The sequence below is a fragment of the Gymnoscopelus braueri genome (genome assembly GCF_963280865.1).
Source record: "Gymnoscopelus braueri genome assembly, chromosome: 10".
Lineage (NCBI taxonomy): Eukaryota > Metazoa > Chordata > Actinopteri > Myctophiformes > Myctophidae > Gymnoscopelus > Gymnoscopelus braueri.
This window is the reverse complement of record NC_137611.1, coordinates 19,917,593-19,938,785: the sequence shown is the minus strand read 5'-3', so window position 1 is coordinate 19,938,785 and position 21,193 is coordinate 19,917,593. Positions and strand designations below refer to the sequence as shown.

At 41.8% G+C, this 21,193-nt stretch overlaps 1 protein-coding gene across 1 annotated transcript in view; it reads left to right on the top strand.

Moving 5' to 3' along the window:
* The window catches only part of LOC308093431 (unconventional myosin-VIIb-like), a gene marked incomplete at both ends in the record, with an annotated part of 36,121 nt that overhangs the window by 1,790 nt on the left and 13,138 nt on the right, over nucleotides 1–21,193 (top strand). The window contains 29 exons of the mRNA XM_080439766.1: nucleotides 967–1,119; nucleotides 3,669–3,737; nucleotides 4,509–4,624; nucleotides 5,496–5,617; nucleotides 5,856–5,998; nucleotides 6,716–6,829; nucleotides 7,882–8,035; nucleotides 8,764–8,840; nucleotides 9,225–9,344; nucleotides 9,488–9,630; nucleotides 10,127–10,337; nucleotides 10,578–10,713; nucleotides 10,840–11,006; nucleotides 11,479–11,619; nucleotides 12,559–12,717; nucleotides 13,264–13,356; nucleotides 13,673–13,767; nucleotides 14,771–14,855; nucleotides 15,681–15,782; nucleotides 16,023–16,139; nucleotides 16,305–16,502; nucleotides 16,951–17,322; nucleotides 17,550–17,687; nucleotides 18,473–18,538; nucleotides 18,653–18,777; nucleotides 19,298–19,424; nucleotides 20,132–20,251; nucleotides 20,440–20,613; nucleotides 20,853–21,080. Coding sequence (XP_080295892.1) covers nucleotides 967–1,119; nucleotides 3,669–3,737; nucleotides 4,509–4,624; nucleotides 5,496–5,617; nucleotides 5,856–5,998; nucleotides 6,716–6,829; nucleotides 7,882–8,035; nucleotides 8,764–8,840; nucleotides 9,225–9,344; nucleotides 9,488–9,630; nucleotides 10,127–10,337; nucleotides 10,578–10,713; nucleotides 10,840–11,006; nucleotides 11,479–11,619; nucleotides 12,559–12,717; nucleotides 13,264–13,356; nucleotides 13,673–13,767; nucleotides 14,771–14,855; nucleotides 15,681–15,782; nucleotides 16,023–16,139; nucleotides 16,305–16,502; nucleotides 16,951–17,322; nucleotides 17,550–17,687; nucleotides 18,473–18,538; nucleotides 18,653–18,777; nucleotides 19,298–19,424; nucleotides 20,132–20,251; nucleotides 20,440–20,613; nucleotides 20,853–21,080 — 4,065 coding nt within the window. The remainder of the gene's footprint in view (nucleotides 1–966; nucleotides 1,120–3,668; nucleotides 3,738–4,508; nucleotides 4,625–5,495; nucleotides 5,618–5,855; nucleotides 5,999–6,715; nucleotides 6,830–7,881; nucleotides 8,036–8,763; nucleotides 8,841–9,224; nucleotides 9,345–9,487; nucleotides 9,631–10,126; nucleotides 10,338–10,577; nucleotides 10,714–10,839; nucleotides 11,007–11,478; nucleotides 11,620–12,558; nucleotides 12,718–13,263; nucleotides 13,357–13,672; nucleotides 13,768–14,770; nucleotides 14,856–15,680; nucleotides 15,783–16,022; nucleotides 16,140–16,304; nucleotides 16,503–16,950; nucleotides 17,323–17,549; nucleotides 17,688–18,472; nucleotides 18,539–18,652; nucleotides 18,778–19,297; nucleotides 19,425–20,131; nucleotides 20,252–20,439; nucleotides 20,614–20,852; nucleotides 21,081–21,193) is intronic.

Sequence of the window (21,193 nt, the reverse complement as noted above, 5' to 3'; positions counted from 1 at the left end):
TGAGATCTGTGATCTTTTACATACCGATACATCTGCTGAGTTCAATGTAGTTGCTAACACTGGGTGGAAACAATTCTGAGATTGAAAAAAAAAGGAATTTACTGTAGGTGTTAGGGGTGTGCCGATATATCGTCCCGCGATATATCGCGATACGTTTTCATGACGATATGTATCGTTTTGGGGAAAAATAATATTGTTTAAAAAAATAAAAATAAAAAAATATATATAAATATATATATATATATATATATATATATATATATATATATATATATATATATTTATTAATTTTTTTGCAATAATAATAATGCAAAAACAGAAGTGTTTAAATTTGCATTTGCCCCCCCCCCCCCCCCCATATATTTTCATAATAGAAAAGTGCCATATATCGTATCGTATCGATGTCGTGAGCCCAATATCGTATCGTTTCATGAAATGAGTGTATCGGCACACCCCTAGTAGGTATGTCAGCGTCCGTTTTCGGCGCTGTTGTAGCAATGTAGGCGTAGGCGGAGATCTCCAATCTTCTGACAACTATATACTCAACCTATTTCGGTTCCCAAAGACTGCTTCTACATCATTGTCATTCTCCTCCACTGTTTGATGCAAACCATTCCATAAGTCGGTGGTTCTCAGAGTGGGGTATGGGGACCCGAGGGGTCCTTGAGGGGCTTCCAGGGGGTCCCCAGCTAAATGAGTTAATATTGCATCAAAATCAGTTTATATATACATAGGCTATTTTCAAAAAGTCCTGAAAAAAATTTAATAATCTGGAATACTTTTTTAACACAACAACACACATCTTGTGTGGGGGGTCCCTGGGACAAAATCTGATTTTCAGATGGGGGTCCACGGGCAAAAACATATTAATTTGGGGGTCCTTGACATGTAAAAAGTTGGAGAAACACTGCCATTAAGTTATTGCGTATTTTTATCGTATGCTTGACTCTCCATTTGTTTCCTCAGGAACGCAGCCTCTCCCTGGAGCAGCAAGCCTCGCTCAGGGTCATGCACCCTACGTCAGTGGAGGGGGTGGACGACATGATCCGCCTGGGTGACCTCACAGAGGCCGGACTCCTCCGGAATCTGATGATCCGACATAAGCAAGGCATCATCTATGTAGGTTCCTTCCTCAACATACAGTATCCTGTGAAATCCTGAGTGTTCATTTAAAGGTAGGGTAAGTGATATTTTTTGGTTAAAACAAAAAGCTTTATGTTAAAAGCTTAAAGCTATATATTTTGATAGTATCATTGCTATAGAGTGTTTGTTCAGTCACAGGGGCCTCCCTGTCTCACCAGCTCTTTAATAAACAGAAAATACATTTTCAGGTAGGTGACAACATTTCAGCCAATCAGGAAAGAGTACCCATTTATCAGCTTCATTTTGATAGTGATCCAGTTCCAATTTTGTCTGCTCATTTATTTGTGTCATCACTTCTCTCACTCACTTAATCTGTATCCTGACTGAGTTCTCTATCCTGATTGCTATCCCGACCTGAATATGCATTTTCTGTTTAATAAAGAGCTGGAGAGACATGGAGACTCCTGTTACTGAACAAACACTCTATAGCAATGATTACTATCAGAATATAGAGCCATTTAAAACTTATTTTAGCCAAAGAAAATCACTTAACTCTGAGAGTGTACAAATGAAGCCAAATGGATCCATAAGGCTGGTCCAACATGTACCACAGCATTTGTACATTCTCTGAATGGGTTAGTGTCCATTTGGTTCCATTTTTGTTAAATTAACACAGATGATTTTATGCCGTAAGGCATGGCGAGAGAGTTTGTTTTGCACTCTGTCCGTCCGTCCGTGTGTCCTGTCCGTCCGCGAGCAGCTAATCTCCGGCACCATTAGCCCGGTCGCTGCGAAACTGTGCACACACACTCCCTCGATGCCAATTCAGAACCTCTGCCCCACATTTTTCACATGGGCCTGTTATAGCGCCACCAGGAGGCCGATTTCTGCAAAACCCATTTTTTTATATTACTCCTACAGATTGTATCCAACCGTCATGCAAATCGGTAGACAGTATCTCTATAGTCATGTGATCAACCTGGATCCGTCCGATTTCCCATATTCCATCCTCATTGGCTAAGGTTGGCTTCCAAAGTTTGCAGAATTGGTCAGTTTTCAACAAAATGCCTCAAATCATGAACGCAGCTTGCGATTTCCGTGAAATTTCACACGCACATTCCCACTAGGCCGAGGAAGAAATGCCACCCTTTTCACATTGGCCTCTTTTAGCGCCACCAGGAGGCCACAATAACATATCTGCTCCGAGGAGCACTTTTTCTAGTTTTATCTTGATTTATAATTGTATTCTTATAATAGTTTATAAGGTATGGTTCTTGACCTGTACTGTACCTCTATTGTGTTTCATTCTAACTGCTTTTGTTGCTATGACACCGGAACTTTCCTCCGGAGAGCAATAAAGATTTTTATCTTACTTATAGTGTTATCTTAAATTATTTCAATGGTCTTGTTGGATTACTTAGACCCTGTTTATTGGCCATATTCTCTTGGTGGTCATTTTGCTCTCACGTTATACTGGCGAGGAGTGGCAAACCCCACCCCATTCAGTAGCATGACGTGAGAGCCAAATGGCCGCTGTATGAAGGGTCAATATTACCTGGCAGAGAAATGGAGGAAGTGCACCTGCTGCTCCAAACACTTCATCTGTTCCTTCTTGTCTCAGATTCCGTCGCTGTCGAGTGGAAACCTTGTATGTCCAAAACCATAACCTTTTCAGGAAATGGAAAAAAATGACCTGCCTTCCAATGGATCCAATATAGTTATTGTTTAGTCACAAGCTCTTGTTAATACTTTTCGTTGGTTCATATTAATAAAATCCTGTACAGACAAGACTTAACCACTTTCTTTTATTTTTTATTTTTTTTATTAAATTTAGAGTAGACAATAATTTTTTTAACCCTTTTTCTCCCCAATTTAGTCGTTATGCCAATTGATTCCTCCCCACGCACATTTCTGTGTTGTCACTGCTGTCGTATCCTACTGACTCACCTGCCAGTGAGGAGCCCCCACCAGGAGAACGTAGAGCCTTCGCCCTACTCCTCCCGCCCAACACTCCCCGCTGACAGGTGCCGCCCCCAGCCCGTTGGAGTATGTGCAATGACCGATATCACTCTCCCCGCCTGGCTTCCCTCCCCCGAACACGGGCCAGTTGTGTTCGTGTAGACGCTCGACAAAGCCGGATGCACCAAGGTGGATTCAAACCCACAACCTGCCCACAACCTGTGGTTAAGTGGGCAGTGACCACTGAGCGTCCCACTTAACCACTTTCAACCTGGTTCAACCTTCATTATAGGCGAAAAATTATCAAACCTTTTAAATAGCAAGATAAGCTCGCTCAACGCATCGCATTGTGATTGTGATGTTGTGAAAGTATAACATGGGGCATTTATTTATTTAAAAATTGAATTAAAAGAAACCTGGCAGAGACGATGCAGTATTTCTCTATACTGTAAATGTGACTTTCTCATGAAATACTGAATTTCCAGTAACAATTAATGTTGAAGTATCGGTATTCAGTAATGTTGGTAAGCCATGACGGAAGGACATGTTATTTTACTGCTACCTTGGAATTATATTGACAGCCATCAAAGTTTATTGTCACACTGTTATTTTATCTTTCTTATCAGACGTACACAGGCTCCGTGCTGGTGGCACTGAACCCATACCAGGAACTACCCATTTATACTGGTGACCAGGCAAGTCTGAACCTAGAACTGATACATATTTTCTGCCTTAGCTGACTATAGATTGTTCGAGAAAATAAATGACTGAATTAATCTGATCAACCAACCAACAAAGATGGCGTTTTAGTTTCTCCCTTAGGACGATACAATATTACAAGGGCAGTGATGGAAAGTAACTAAGTACATTTACTCAAGTACTGTACTTACTGTAAGTAAAATCTTTAGGTATTTTTACTTTAATGGAGTATTTCCACTTTTCAATAGTTTTACTTCTACTCCACTACATCTCGGAGGCAAATATTGTACTTTTACTCCACTACAATTATTTGAAAACTTTAGTTACTAGTTACTTTGTCGATTTTGATTATTATTACAAAACATATATTACTCACTTCAGCCGTATACATTTTGGCCATTTGAAAATAGCCGATCTACAAGCTCACAATGCGTCGCGATGTTAGTACTTTTCCCACCACTGTGCAAGGGCCACACTGCCACTCAAGTCATACCCAAGCATCCCTGCATCCTAAACACGAAAGGAAGTTGGGTTTATTGATTCATAATGCTTGTGTTATTATATTGTAAAATACATTGTCAAAGATTTTCAAAAATAGCTAAACAAACAAAACAAAAGGCCATCTATAAGCTCTTATAGATCAGCTATTGTCAGCAAAGACATTTGGAGTAGAGGGACAAAAGGGGGGGACCAAGTATAGACCCCTGGGGGACCCCAGTCAATGAATTATATAGAGTTTAAGTGGTTAATATTGTGCTTTGCTGCAGGTGAGGCTGTACCATGGTCGCAAGCTTGGAGAGCTCCCCCCACATGTCTTTGCCATCGCTGACACTTGTTACCACAACATGAGACGCAACCAGAAGAGCCAGTGTTGCATTATCAGGTAAGAATATCCACATTCTAATCAAATAAGCCTCTTAAGGTTTTTGGTAACACGCCCGACATTGATGGATAAAGGACCAAGTGGTGACTATATTAGTAGTAATAGTGGTAGTAGTAGCAGCAGTAGTAGTATTTCAGTTGTCAGAATATAAGCTCAATCTATTTTATTTTTTGTTTACCTTTGGTTTGGTTCTTGACCTTTACTCGTATTACCTTTCCTGTGTTTCATTCTTACTCTTGCTGTTGCTGTCCATGACATTCCCTCCAGAGATCAATAAAGGTTTATCTTATCTAATCTTATCCTATCTTATCTTATACCGTATATACTAAATACTTTATTTTCTGTTTCAGTGAATTCTTTCCCCTTTGTGCCAGACCCAAGGGGTCGGGCTTACATGAGGCTTTGTATCTGTTTCGTCCATACATGGGCAGGGGCCATTTGTCCTCCGGCCCCAGCCAAAATAGTCTGTCCCCCTTTCGTCCATACATGGGTATCTGTTTCGTCCATACATGGGCAGGGGCCATTTGTCCTCCGGCCCCAGCCAAAAAAGTCTGTCCCCCTTTCGTCCATACATGGGTATACACAGGCTGATACGTCATGTGAAGTCCGGCTTTGCCGTGACGTAGTGCATGTTTTGTACCTGTTTCGTCCATACATGGGCAGGGGCCATTTGTCCTCCGGCCCCAGCCAAACATTTTTTTGTGACGTCCCCTTTCGTCACAAACTATTCATGACATCATGAACTTCAGTTATAAAGTGGTTTGTAGGTGTGTTACATACTAGGACTTCATTTTGGGTCTGGCAGAACCAGGTCTCCTGGTTTTACCCCAATCTCTCTCGTTCTCTCTCTCTCTCCCTCTCCCTCTCTCAGTGGAGAGTCCGGAGCAGGAAAGACAGAGAGCACTAAGTTGATTCTGCAGTTCCTTGCTGCAGTTAGCGGTCAACACTCCTGGATTGAACAGCAGATACTGGAGTCCAACCCAATTCTAGAAGGTACTATAATAGCGGTACAATACACACGTGCATGCACGTACGCGCGCGCGCACACACACACACACTCACACTCTCACACACACACACACACACACACACACACACACACACACACACACACACACACACACACACACACACACACACACACACACACACACACACACACACACACACACACACACACCAAAAGAAAAGCAGTCAAAATAAAACAAATAAACTTGTGTGCGCCCTACAGCTTTTGGAAATGCCAAAACTGTTCATAACGACAACTCGAGTCGATTCGGGAAATACTTGGAGATCTTCTTCAACAAAGATGGAGCCATTGAAGGTGCATGTGTGGAGCAGTACCTCCTGGAGAAGTCCCGTGTTTGCCATCAAGTAAATACACACCCAGTAGTCAGAGCACACTTTTCCTTATCTTTCTATATGGTCAATCCATAAACTACATCAATAAAGGTATATAGTACATAGGTATATAATGTACTTTAGTTATTGCCTGGGCCAAGAGTTCAAAACTTTTAATCCCTATCCGAGTGGATCAGATTTGGATTTTGGGTGTTATTGATATTCTTTGATTAGTCAAATGTATTTATTATTGACATACAGTAATGTTTGTGAGATAATTCTATGATTATCATCACAGATTGGATATCAAAGTGATCCCACAGAATTTTGGGGGTTTTGAACTACACAAAATCCAAATCTGATCCACTAGGATAGGGATTACACGTTTTGAATTCTTAGCCATGGTTATTGCTTTGGTTAATCGTATTCAAAGGGATAAAGGGGGTATAAACTGTTATTGCTATTTGTTGAAGTTGCTGTAAAGAAAACAGACCATGTATGCTTTTTCTCACTATTGTGCAAAAATGTAAGGAAACATGAAAGCAGCTTATTGTTTTACTTGATTTGGTTTCATGTGTGGTATTTAAATCACTTATTTTGTAGTTATTTGTACACAGTAAAATCCTCAGTGTGCAAACGGAGCCAAATGGACCTCAAGGGTCTAGTTGGCTCCATTTGCACACTCTCAGAGTTAAATGAACACTCAGGATTTTACAATAGTAAAAGTTAATTGTTGTTGCACAACCCCAGGCCCAGGGGGAGAGGAACTACCACATGTTCTACTCCATGCTGGCAGGGATGACAAGAGAGCAGAAGAAGACTCTGTGCCTGGAGGACGCCACAAAATACAATTTCCTCACAAGGGTAATTACAGTTGAATTTGGAAACCCAAGTTCTAAAATAAAATTAACCAGACTCCAAAAAACGTTTCTCATTCATGACAGATGTGTACAGAATGTGGATCTGGTATTGCTTTGTAAGAAACAACTGACAATTATAATCAATACTAAAGCATTTAAAAGTATGTAAAGCAAACTCATAGAGCCTTTAAACATAATCTTATTGAATGTCAAGTGGTACTGTACAACCGCGTGTGTCCTATTCCTATTTCCTAATGACATTTTCCACCCCTGATCACTGTGATTGGCTGAGACGTGTGGACGGAGCGGGTCAATGAAGCATGGTGCGAGCGACGTACAGAGGGAGCGCTTGTTTTGGTTCACAGGATAACCTATTCTGGCATTCGCTCACCTAGCTAGCGGCTCGCTGGCCTAGCGGCTTGCTCGGGCGGGACTCATGAGCCTCAAGGCCTTTACAGTTTTTTAATAGTTTTTTATAGTTTTTTTATATAATTTTTTGCTCTGTAAAACACTTGAGCTGCATTCATGTCATAAAAGGTGCTATATATAAAAAAGTTTATGAAGTTTATTATTACTGTTGGCATGCCTGACTGATCTCAACTGATTAAAAAAAATCACACCCAGTGTGAAGTGGGCGGTGTGGTCACAGTGGTCATCACAGTGATGGAAGTTCACTTAAAGAAAAGTAATATTGTGGACCAACCATTGTACACCCCTAACTTAGAAAAAAACATAAATGTGTTTTTTTTAAGTGCATAGTCCTATTTATAGGGCTATGCACATGTGTCATGTTTCACTAGCCAATCACAGTCCTGAATAGACTGTGATTGGCCAATCACGGTGCAGGGTTAGGGGGGTACACTGGTGGCCAATCACAGCGCAGGGTTGGGGGGGTGCAAAATCCAAACCTCACATAAAAAAACGTACATACACAGAATGTTGCGTGAAACAAAACAAGTGCTCCCCGAAAAGAATTGTTGAGAATCACATACATGTAGCACAACCAAACACGAAGAGATATTATCTCCCTATAACTCCTCTCTGATCATTGTGCAGGGTGACTGTATATTGTGTGAGGGACGTGATGATGCCAAGGACTACACACGAATCCGCTCAGCTCTGAAGATCCTGACCTTCACAGAGACCCAGTGCTTGGAAATCCTCAAGCTGCTGGCAGCCATACTGCATCTGGGGAACGTAGGCTTCGAAGGTGGAGTCTCTCTGGTCTTCTCTTCAGCTGGAGTCGATTACACAGCCATACAGTTAGTTTGATGGAGAGGGATTTAAGAAAATTCAGAGATAGTAATGTGGTGGCATGTTACCAGTAAGATCTGATATGAAGCTTTGAAAGCCACGTTGAAAAAAATCACACTCTCACTTTTCCATATTTTCTCTGCAATTTAGTTATTGCCTGTGGTCCCTGTCACTGCCATTCACTACTGTTGGCCTGGGGAGGGTGTAGACTGCCACATGTCACCTCTGATGCACACAGATTTGGCAGCCGTGTTTTGACAGTGAGAAGTTTCACTTAGAGAATTTATTGAAGCGGAGGTTCACTCCATCTCCCCCAGATCCACTCTTCCTCTGTACTTTTAAACAGCTTTCAATCAATTACATTTTCCATGAATCTCCTTCCTCTGTCGTAACCACACGAGAAACCAAAATCAACCCGACTTCATACCAAAGACCAGGAGAACAGAGCAAGATAAATTCAGGGCAAAAAAGTCCCTTAACCAAGATGCCTGGTTGAACCAGACCACTTGGGGTCTTGCAATTAGTGTATTGCAATCTGTTATGTACATGCTCAAGAGCTTAATTAATCAAACAAAATATATATCAGATAATTATCTAATTGTCAAAAATGTTATAGTGCAACTTGACTTTATATTGTTAATTTCTTATGGAAGAGAGTTCTCATCTTTTCATGTTTCCCACCAGCTACGACCTTCAATAACATGGACAGCTCTGATGTCAGCACCTCAGAACACTTCAGCCTTGCGGCTAAACTCCTTGAGGTGAGCCTTTCTCTCCTTGTGTTATTATTTATACCTAGAACAAAAAGTTCACACAATACCTCACATCTGTGTCATCATGGGGGTATGAAAGCAGATGGTACTGTTTGAGTGAAAAGGAATGCTTCTAGAGAACAGTAAATCAGTGTCTATTGTCTCTCTGAAATAAATGAAAACAGTTGAACTAACAGAGTCAGAATCACATTTTTTGCAAGTATTGGGTTTATACAGTACATTCATTGGATTCCGTACTTGCTGAGCTATTTTTGGAACTGAATGCTCCTTTTTTCGGGGTTGAAAGAAAGATTCTCTGTACCAAAAGTAATTGGTACAGAGATATTTGGTATCTCTGTACCTTTGGTCCAATATTACATCCTTTTTCTTCAGGTTCAGAGTGCATCCCTGGCTAAGAGTCTGACCCATCGGTCCTTCCGTGCCAACAGGGAGAACGTGACTAAACCCCTCAGCTCTGAACAGGCCTCTGACTGTAGAGACGCCTTTGTCAAGGTAGCGGTGCCCGGCCACTGGTTATACTATCAGAACAAAACATAACACAACTTGTGTACTCCTTCGGGTGTGATGGCTTTCATTTTTCAACATCTGGGTCCCATGTGCATTACAACTTAAATGGTGGTCTGTGACTCCTCCAGGCAATATACAATAAACTGTTCATATGGATCGTCAAGAAAATCAACAGCGTCATCAATAAGACGGCGGCCAAACGCCCCAAACATGCCTCTCAGTCCATCGGCCTGCTGGATATCTTTGGCTTCGAGGACTTTGACACAAACAGGTGATGAGAGGTCTCACTTCTAGCTGAAGACTATACTCTACTATAGTGGTTCTCAACCTTTTCAGGCTGTGACCCCCCAAAATAATTAAAGTAGGGATACCTGGGGACCCCCCCCACCATGATAAGCACTTGGAATTGTAGTTCAGACATTACATTTTGTTTGACTCGGTTCCACAGATGAATATTGGGAAAATAGCAGATCTACAAGCTCACGAGGGCTTTCAAAATGTATAATACTTTATTTGACAATTTGGCCAATGTTTGACCAGTTTTTATAGTATAGTTCACTTCATTTATTTATTTTTTTGGCATTAAAAAGGTCTTAAAAGTCCATAAATTGTCACTTCACTGTCTTCTGGGGACCCCCCAAAATCAGGCGGGGACGCCCCTGGTGGTCCCGACACACAGGTTGAGAACCACTGCTATACTACAGTAGATTACACCTATAGCAATAATAATAATAATTAACAATAAATGTCACCACTTGATTTGGCAGCTTTGAGCAGCTGTGCATCAACTTTGCCAACGAGCAGCTGCAGCAGTTCTTTGTGCATCACATATTCAAGCTGGAGCAGGATGAGTACCTGAAAGAGAGCATCGTCTGGAACTACATCGGGTTCTGCGACAACCAGCCAACCCTGGACCTGTTGGCCGGGACGTCCTGCAACCTGCTGGCTCTCATTGATGAGGAGAGCCATTTTCCAAAGGTATCGTTCTGTTGCTATTCTCATCAGTTCAAGTAATGATTGAGTAGGATCATTCTAGAAAATGTTTATGCTGCTCAGTATATATTTTGAAGCTTGAATAAATGTAAGTGGGTGTGCTTGTAGATCTGCTATTTTTGATTACCGCTGTTCTAAAAAGAGTTTTCAGAAAAATGGGTGAAATAAGATTTGATGGCTTACTAGTAGAGGGGTTATTGATTATTGTTTTGGCCTGGTGAGCAGGGCACAGACATGACTATGCTGAACAAGATGAACCAGCAGCATTGCAGAAACATCATGTACATCCCCTCTAAGAGCGAGCACGACACAGACTTTGGGATCCGCCATTTTGCTGGAGTAGTTCACTACGAGTCAGAAGGTACACAAAACAAAATCAGTTGACCTTCCTTATTTAATTTTTATTGGACATAAAATCCTGGCCCACAAACACTTTATAACACTTTGACTTTGGGGTTCTTCTTTCTTTTCTTTTTTGTTATTCAAGGATTCTTGGAGAAGAACAGAGACGCCGTCAGTTCTGACATCATGAAAACGATTGAGTCGTCCACGAATAAGTTACTTCATGTGATTTTTGAGTCTGAGCTTAAGATCAATGGAGTGAAGAGCACCGGCAACAGCAGGATTGTCATGACACCCAAGAGTTCTCTGCGGGTATGAAAGTGTAACTTTAATTCTAGAGAGCCAACTCAAAAAGAGTCTATGATCACGTCAGAAACCAGGGTACATGGACATGTAGCCTTTAACAGTCCAACTATGTTACTCCATTATTTGCTAAAAGTGGTATCTGTGTGATGTATTATATCTCGGGGCGTTAGATAGACGACTAATCAATAGATGACTAATAGATGACTAATCATCAACTCGAGTGGTCCGCCACCGCTGACTCTAGACACTCGTGGCTGTGTTTGGGGGAGGGAAGACCTTTTGTCATTGCGCTAGCGACTCCTATGGGCTGGGGCTGTGTTAACAGGGTGTTAATTGACATAACGCCTAAATTGGCTAAAATAATTGGCTAAAATAATTGGCTATTCTAAAACAAATAAATACATAATCATTATTGTATGCGTAATTGAATGATATTATTGAACATCATAATAGTGGTCTTCCTCCTGTGACTTCACAGGGTATGGCTGATGGCCGCAAGCAGATGCCGACGCTGAGCAGTCAGTTCCGCCAGTCTCTGGACTCTCTGATGAAGAAGCTGTCTGCCTGCCAGCCGTTCTTCATCCGCTGCTTCAAACCCAACGATGATAAGCAGTCCAATGTGAGTTACTTCAAGGGTTCCTAAACTTTTCCATGCCAATGAAACCCAAATAGCATAGCCTCTGGCTGTAGCCCCCTATCGCAAAACGAATATAAAATAAAATAGAAATAGTGAGTGTGTAATAAAAAGTGTGTCTCTGTGTTTCCGGAGCTATCCTCACAAACCTATGGACCGCTCAGCGCCAAAATATTTTTGCACACCACCTGTAGGCCAAAGAAGAACCTCCCATGCATTTAATTCACGTACGTTTTATGTATTCTTTGTCTCCGCCGGAGGCGGAGAGTATGTTTTCGCTTCGTCCCGCTGTGTGTTCACCTCCCTCCTAGCCAAGCTAACATTGGTCAAGCTCCACGTGACACGTGTCAATATGTTGACACCAATGCCTTTGATTGGCTAGAGGGACGCATGACGAAATAAAATCCTATAAATAGGTGTGTCACTTCAAAAAACATTTATGGTTTTTGAAGTGAGGTAAGACAGGATCAATCAGTCTTGATTGGAACAGTACCTTCCAGTACAAATCACCCGTCCGTGCGTGTGTGTGTGTGTGTCCCTCTGAGAACACCGGCGGAGACTTGTGCTCCGAGGAGCACATTTTCTAGTTTTAAATTATTTAACTTTAATATTTTATAAAGGAAGTCAAAGGGGCTTGGATCGGGCTGAAGCCTTGCTTACTGACGTCATCAGTATGGCGTCATCTATATGCCAGAAATAAATAATAAAATCAATTAGCATGCATCCTTTATTGTCCTTTTGCCCACAACACAATCCCTCAATACGAATGGAATCATGCAGAGTGCAGACATGAAGTCCGAGATCAAATCCACATGGGATCCATGGCGTTGTTAGAACCCATGTTGTTTATTCTTTCACTGAGCAGTTCTGTGCCATGTTACTGAAGGTGTTACAGTATAATTCATTCATTCATGTCTCCTTCAGAAATTTGACAGGGAGTTGTGTACACGCCAGCTGAGGTATTCTGGTATGGTGGACACCATCCGCGTCCGGAGGTTGGGATTTCCCATTCAACATACCTTCAAAGAGTTCCTACAACGCTACAGAGTGCTTCTCAGGACGACCCTCTGTGACCCCAAAACAGTGAGTCATGGTCTATTCAGCCTTGTGATGATGTTAATATAGACACTGTTTATATCAGTATATTATGTTTATGACACCCTTTACTGTAGCAATAGGAGACTACCAGCCGTTCGATCAATAGGAGACTCAGTAGGAGACTCAAAGAGTCTCCTACTCAAAGAGTCTCCTACTCAAAGAGTCTCCTACTCAAAGAGTCTCCTAAATAGTGAGTGTGTAATAAAAAGTGTGTCTCTGTGTTTCCGGAGCTATCCTTCTAGGTTCAATCCCTGGCCAAATCATACCAAAAACTATAAAAATGGTACCCAATGCCTCCCTGCTTGGCACAAAGTATAAAGTGTTGAATATAGGGGGTAAGTCCCTGCAAAATACTAGTGTCAAGTCCAGGGGGTGCACTTGTACATTATGCTGCTGCCTCACGTTAAGGAAACAGGAGATCCTGAACTATGGCTCATGGCTTGGGAACCAAGTCTACTTTAACTCATTATGTCATGTTCTATCTTACTCAAGTGTCATCTTATGTTCAGATGTGTTTTGTTGTCCTTCTAGGCAACAACTGTGGCCTGTTGTGAAGCCATCTGCAAGGCTACCATAACGGAAGGGGGAGACTGGAAAATAGGCAAGACCAAGATTTTCCTCAAGGTGCAGAAAACTTGCATAATTTCATCTTGTTTTCCAGCCGTTAACACATTGTTTTGTAATTGCATGTGATGAATGGTATGAACTAATGGCCTCATGCTAATTGACAACATTATGATTGTTCATTGGTTGAATGGTGTTACTTAGTAATAAGTATGTGCTAGACACATTTGAGCTATAGCTAAGGTAGAATGTGCAAGAAGCAATTGTAAAGAGTTATGCTTTCAGTTTGACCTCAAATGGACAATTTGATCAGTTCATAAATTGAAACACAGTCTTAGCAGAGGTATAATCTTAATGACATTTCACCCAATTTCAGGATGCGCATGACTCTCTCCTGGAGCGAGAGAGAGAGAATGAACTCAACAGGAAGGCCCTCGTCATACAGAGAGTCATGCTGGGATACCATGACAGGTATGACTGCGGTATGAAATGACATGATGCAGGGGTGGGGGGGGGGGGTCAAAACTTGGAACCTTCCCATTCCCAAGCGGACACTCTACCACCTGAGCCACTGCCACTTAAAGGCACAGACCACTTTGGTAGAGGTTTGGGCTGTGTAGTTACTTTGCCGTGGTGCAACTCCAAACTCCAAACTCAAAAATAATTGTTCCATTGATTAGAAATGTCAACTTCCTGTTGATTTTACTATTTGAAGTTCCGGCTCTGGATCCGTGGATCCAGTCCGGGTTTTCTTCTTAATAAAAATGGCAAAATCAACAGGAAGTTGACATTTAGATAAATAAATAAAATAAAAGTACTGGGTTTGGTGATGTTCTATATTGTCTGAATCAACTTTGTTTGCGTTCATGTATGTGCTAAAGTAGTGAGAGCTGTTTTACTGAACAATGTAAGTCAATGAGGAGCATATTTTGAATGATCAATTTCTAATCAATGGAGCAATTATTTTTTATTTCTTGACCACCTTTGAAGTTACATCATGGCAAGGTAACTACACAACCCAAACCTCTACCAAAGTGGTCTTGCCCTTTAAGTGATTAAGACAGCAATGGGCCGGGCTGATATGGAGTAAACCCTGATATAATACACATAGGTAAAGCACAATTAGAAAGAATGTGACACATGCAGAATGTGCCACTTACGGTATGTGACGCATACATTCCCTGTAGCCACAGTACAGATATAAAGTATTTACATTACTATAATAAAGGGAGGAAAGTAGAAAAGTGCGCTCCTCTGAGAAATATATATATCTGCCAGGCTGCGTTGCCTGGACAGGGGGCGTATAGTCTTCGTCTCCCAGCCTATCGGCCTGGCCGAGATATTAATAAGGTATCTTGCTGTCAAAGATGTTGTAAAGTCGAGCCTTGTTTAGTGAAGGAGAGATTGATGGGTGGCATATAGTTAGTTATTAATTAACGCAATGATGACTTGAGTCTATTTTCTTCTTTTGTAGAAAGTGCTTTGTGAAGAAAAGGAGAGCAGCTGTGGTCATACAGAGACACTGGAGAACTCACACGAAGGACAGACACTTCAGAAAGGTGGTTCAACATCAGAGCTGACATGCAACATGATGGGTTTCACTTTGTTTATTCATAGGGGTCACCCTTGTCTTAACCACTTAAACCCTCTAGGACTCAGGTCCAGTTCACTAAGTCTAGAGTCTAGATGTATTGAACTGGACTTGGACTGGCTCTGTACTTGGGCCGCAAATCTTTTCGCCAAAAATTGCCGATCTACAAGCTCTCAACACATCATGATCCCACCTGATTATGGATGCTGGGGAATGCACAGACACAAATGAAAGTTAATTAAATATTGAAATACAGTACTATCTACTATATGTATGCAATCCCACTTTCAATCATAATTTTTTATCTTTTTCTCCCAATTTAACCATTCTGCCCATTCCCACTTCCCATTGTACAGTACTGCAGTCCCTTGTTGCTGCTGACCACTACTGGCTGGTTTGTTAGGGAGGGTGTAGTACATTTGTCCCCTCCGAAACACGTGAAGCCGCCAGACGCTTCTTTTCACCTGACAATGAGGGATTTCACGAGGTCGTAACACTTGGAGGATCTAATGCATGTGGAGCAACATGCTATTCTTCCCAGTTCATCCTCCCACTGAACAGGCGCTCTGAACAACCTCGAAGGAGGCCGATTCGAACCCCTAGTCTCCGTGGTGGTGGGCGGGGATTACCCCTGCGCCACCTGAGCACCCCTTAATTAGACATTCTAGAAATTACACCCAGTGGTTCTACTCCAAAGTGTAATGGTAATTCAATGTGAAAATGTGCTGTGGTGTTATCTTGGTTCCACTGACCTAGTCCACTCATGACCCGTTCTGTCCGGTGCTCCGTCTAGGTCAAGCATGGCTTTGAACGCCTGGCAGCAAAGGTCCGCGCTCGCCAGCTTCAGTTACAGTACCAGCGTGAGAGAGCAGCGTCAATCACCATTCAGAGCCAGGTATGGTTAGTGTAAAACAATATTGTGGCTTTTGACTGTGGCAGTGTTTTTACTAGTTCTTTGTAATGTTACACAACTTCTGCATTCACTGTGAGTCATGAGATTGCCTAGTATAAATATAAATGTAATCCAAATTGTATTAAAATGATTACCTTATTACCAGTCTCACAAAGTTACCAGTCAGTAATAAGAATAATCTCAAGGGCATGATTACTAACGGAAGGTTGTTACGAACTGAAGGTACGAGGTCACTTGGCCAGGAAGAGCTACAGGCAAAGCAGAGGGGCAGTCACATTGCTGCAGGCTCACACCAGAGGCGTTCTGGACAGGAGAATGGTCAAAAGAATGAGGACTGATGTAAGTGTATGTTATTGAGACTGAAAATAACATCATGAGGTATTCATGCATTTACACTGTTTTGAATATGTCATAGAAAGATGGGGTTCATACATGGGATGCTGCTCTTTTTTCTCTCTGTCCCCTTCTTTCTATCTCTCTCTCCCCCCCCCACCTCCCCATCAGATCTACCTGTCACTTCAGGACCAAGAGGCACAGAAGCAGAAGGCTCTGGAGCTCCAACGGCGACTGGAAGAAGTTCTCGCTCAATCGCGGCTGGCCGCCAAAGAGCCCGAGCCAATCAGTGACAAGGAGATGGTGGAGGATATGTTTGGACTGTTCACAGTGTTGGGGCGTCAAGGGCCAGCGCCAGACGGCTTAGAGGTTAGCCGACAACTTAAGCTTCTCCATATTGAAAAACAAGTTAAATGACTCCTATGTGTCTTCATTTAATAAAAATTTTACTATTAACACTGCGAATATTGTTCTATAAAAGAAGATTAAACACATAATCGGGGGAACTAGGAGGACTTTATGCTTTATTTCAGAGAGGCCGGAAACGCGGCAGAGAGAGGGGGATGACATGCAGCCAGGAGCCTCTAGTCAGAATTGAATCGCAGATGTGTGAAAGACTATATTATAGCTTTATTTATGTATTTATGTGCGCTCTTACTCAGTGAGACACCGGGTAGGGGTGCCCCTGGAGTAACCAAGTTTGGTAATCTATGTGAGATTAGATTGAGTTGACACTAATGACCATGTTGAACTTTACCATAGTGAGATATGGCGAGTGAGTTTTATCCTATTCCTTCCCTCATGTTTACTTTATCAGGACTTGGAGAGGGAGCGCGCCACTCCAGAGCCGGTGGAGGAAACCAACACCTATACCCCAGAGCCAGAACCAGTGGAACCAATAACCCTAAGTCCAGTGCTGACCGTGGACCCGGCTCCGGCTTTGGCCCGGGCTCTGGCCCCAGCTCAGGCCCCAGCTCAAGCCCCATCCCCGGCGTCTGCTCCTATCGTCCCACCTTCTATCCCAATAGATTATGAAGATGAGGAGTATGATGACTATGACGACGACAATCATGAGTTTTCCTTCAGCAAGTTCAGCTCCCTTCACTTCCAGGGCAACACCACGCATGATCACATCACCCAGAGACTCAGACAGTCACTTCTCCCCCACGAGGATGAGGGGGACACGCTGGTGAGAGGATGGACGGCACATGTCATGAACTATGAACTATTCACAAGTGCAAAAATAACTTTTTTTAAATAATTACTTACTATAGAGTTATCACTTTCTTTAAATCACATACATTTCCTACCATATGCCTGTGATGACACATGTTATCATCCCTCTTTTTTCTTGTACATTTATGTCTGCTCCTTCTCTCTCTCACATCTCCCATTGTCCTCCTGTCCTGCCTCCAGGCGTGTCTTACAGTGTGGTGGATGATTCTGCGTTTCATGGGGGACATACCCGAGCCTAAATCTGAGCCCGCCAGCCCCCTCATCAGCCGGTTTAAGAAGCAGGGGCGAAGGCTCAGCAGCCTGGTGGGATTAGACCAGGTGAAACTTGTGTAAACGCAGCAAATATATTTGAAGTGTCTGTGCATCTGAGGAAATTATTTTTGAGTGGTCATGTGTTGATATGAAAGTGGTTTGTATACTCTTAAGGGTCACATATCTCTGTGTTGTGTTCCTCATGCCAGTTTTTTACCATCTGCAAATTAATTCTGATTGTGTGGACTTGTGGAATATTTAAGTACACGCTTAATGATTCAATCACTTTATGATTACTGTGAAGAATGGTACATTTCATTGCCATACACAAACCTTGGCTAGTAAAGAATTCCTGTGATCATTGAATGTACACTTATTATTAATCTTATCTTATTATTATGATATTATTAATTTTATGTTATTATTTTTTATCTTGTTATTAATCCATAAGATGCCTTGTGTCTATCCTGCATTACTTTCCAAACAATTCCTCTCAGAGGTAGAGCAATATTGCAACAGCACTGTAGAACTTTATATAAACTATATTTCTGACAATGTGTTATAGACAACAGTTTAAGGTTCTACCACTTAAGCCCTATATTTTGTAACAAAAACAGCTGATCTACAAGATCACAATGCATTGTGAGCATGTAGATCAGCTATTTTCAAGTAAAAAAAAATGTGTTGAACATTTAGAAGAAAAAATAAATATATATTTTTTGAAAATGTGCCCAAAATAGAAAGGCCAGGTTAAATGTGGTTAAAGTGTAGAGTATTACCCATAAAGCCATCTGGTGCCACAGTATAACGGAATAAGTGTAATGTCATGAATAACAATATGTTGTCAACAGAAAATACTGAGAAAGAACAAGAAAAAATCCGGTGGACAGAGGAGAAGATCTACTATCTTTGAGGAGGTGAGTCATTCTATTGCCATCGTACTTTCAAATAAAGCTGCATTGCTTTTGTATACATGTCAATTTAATATAATGACCTTGTTTGTCTCGTCTGGTGTCATGTATCCTCACCAGGTTGAAGAGGGAGAGGATGGCGAGGACATTATGATCGGAGAGGGGCCTACTCTGGATCGACCCATGTCATCCTTGCAGAAGCTGCATGTCATCGTTGGCTACGCTCTGTCAAGACCAGACATAAGGTACAGCTGGACACCACTGGGAAGGAACACTTGACATTACGATTGGCTGTCAGAGTAGTAGGAAGATTGAAATACACAAAATAAATACTGCCATATGCATACAGATAAATGTATGTAATAGATCAGGACACCAGTGCCGATATCATCATGATAGAGCACAACCTTGAGTATTATTTTTTATTATACCAAAGTTTATTTATTATAATTATAATGATATACAGTAGCTACTATTATTATTCATCTTTATGATAGAAAACTAAACCGACTTTGTTAGTAACAGCGGCTGGCGGCCGCTAGGTTACACCAGGGAAGGCAAACAAGGTGGATGCATTTGGAGTACTGTTATCAGGAGATATAGAATGCCTTCCAGACAATCACAATGTCATAACTAACTGTCATATAATATGTCCTTTATGATCACAACAGAGATATAGTAGACATATATGCTGTTAGGGACATTCCTACATTTATCGTGTTTACCATCGGTTATCATGTTTTGTGTGTTTCCCCGCCTTGGTAGAGATGAGATTTACTGCCAGATTTGTAAGCAGCTGGGGAATAACAGGAACCAGCAGAGCCGTCAGCGAGGCTGGATGCTCCTCTCTATCTGTCTAGGGATCTTCCCTCCTACAGACCTCCTCATGAAGGTTAGTCCATAATGGAGAGACTGGTACAGTAATGCAGCCCTTTCCAAAAGGCTTTTACAGTGATTGCGGTATCAAAGACCTAGACAGATTACTGTTCCAAGCAGTGGTGGAAAGTAACTAAGAACATGTACTTAAGTACTCTACTTAAGTATAATTTTGAGGCATTTGTACTTTACTTGAGTATTTCCAATTTCCAATACTTTTACTTCTACTCCACTACATCTCGGATCCAAATATTGTACTTTTACTTCACTACATTTATTTGAAAACTTAAGTTACTAGTTACTTTGTACACTTTTATTATTATTACAAAATATACATCAGCCCTATATACATTTCGGCCATTTGAAAATAGCCGATCTGCAAGCTCACAATGCGTTGCGATGGGACGCATTGTGAGCTTGTAGATCTGCTATTTCCAAAAGATTTTATACATATTATTCTGCAGAATGAGTGCTTTTATTTTTGGTACTTTAAGTACATTTTAATGCCAATACTTTTGTACTTTTACTCAAGTACATTTTGAATTCCGAACTTTTACCTGTAACAGAGTATTTCTGCATTGCAGAATTGATACTTGTGAGTACTTTTTCCACCACTGTGTTAAAGTTCTCTTCTCTTCCTTTTCTTCTCTTCTCTTTTTTTCTCGTCTTGTCTCTTCTGCCTTCCTATTTTATTCCAAATTCTCACTCTGTTCTGTTTGACAGTACTTGGAGAGCTTTCTCCGTAAAGGGCCAGGTGGCTATGCTGACTATTGCACTGAGCGTCTGCATCGTATCGTGGCCAACGGACAGAGAGGGGAACCGCCCTGTTGGATAGAACTACAGGTAAGTGTGCAATTGTGTGACTTGGCAGCTCTTTTTAAACTTTATATTCACACAGACACATTGACACCTGTAACAAATGATGGACACATGTCCATCATTATCACTTATGTTGACATTATTTCTTTCCGTTTAATCATCAAGTCAGTAGTGTGTCTTTGAATTCAACCTAATCATCTCCGTATGCATAGGCGACCAAATCCAAGAAGCCTACGGTTGTATCTGTGTCTCTAATGGACGGACAGAGTGTCAGTCTGTCGCTCGACTCAGCCAGCACTTCTGCTGAGGTCTGCCAAACGGTGGCCAAGAAGATCCATCTTAAAGACACCTACGGCTTCTCTCTCTACATTGGCATGAATGATAAGGTGAGCTGGACCCCCTGCAGTTGTGCAGTCACCAAAGTGTCTGAGCTCTTTCATTGGACTTTTTTTATTTGTTCAGTTAGTTAGTAGATGGACAGAGTCGATGTCTTATTTCTTTTTAACCAGACCACTGCCGATAAACCTTCCCAAGATTTCTAATGTATCCATTCTGATGACCCTTTATTTTGACCTTTTATTTAATATCGTTATCCTCAACTTAGTGATTTGTGTTCCATCTCCAGATGTGGTCTCTGGGAAGCGGCAAGAAGCACGTGATGGACGCCATCTCCCAGTGCGAGCAGGAGGTGAGGAGGCAGGGCGAGGAGGAGCAGCACGCCCCGTGGAGGCTCTACATCCGCAAGGAGCTGTTCGCACCGTGGCACGACTGCTCGCTGGACCCCGTCAGCACGGATCTCATCTACAGGCAGATCATCAGAGGGCTCAAGTTGGGTGATTACATCTGTGACAAGGTGACACATATTCAATTCTTGCTGGTAGACAATGGAGGGATTTTCATTTCTCATGTTGATTTGTGATATGAGATGAAATAAAACCCTTTTTAATCCTATTGGGGAATTTAGGT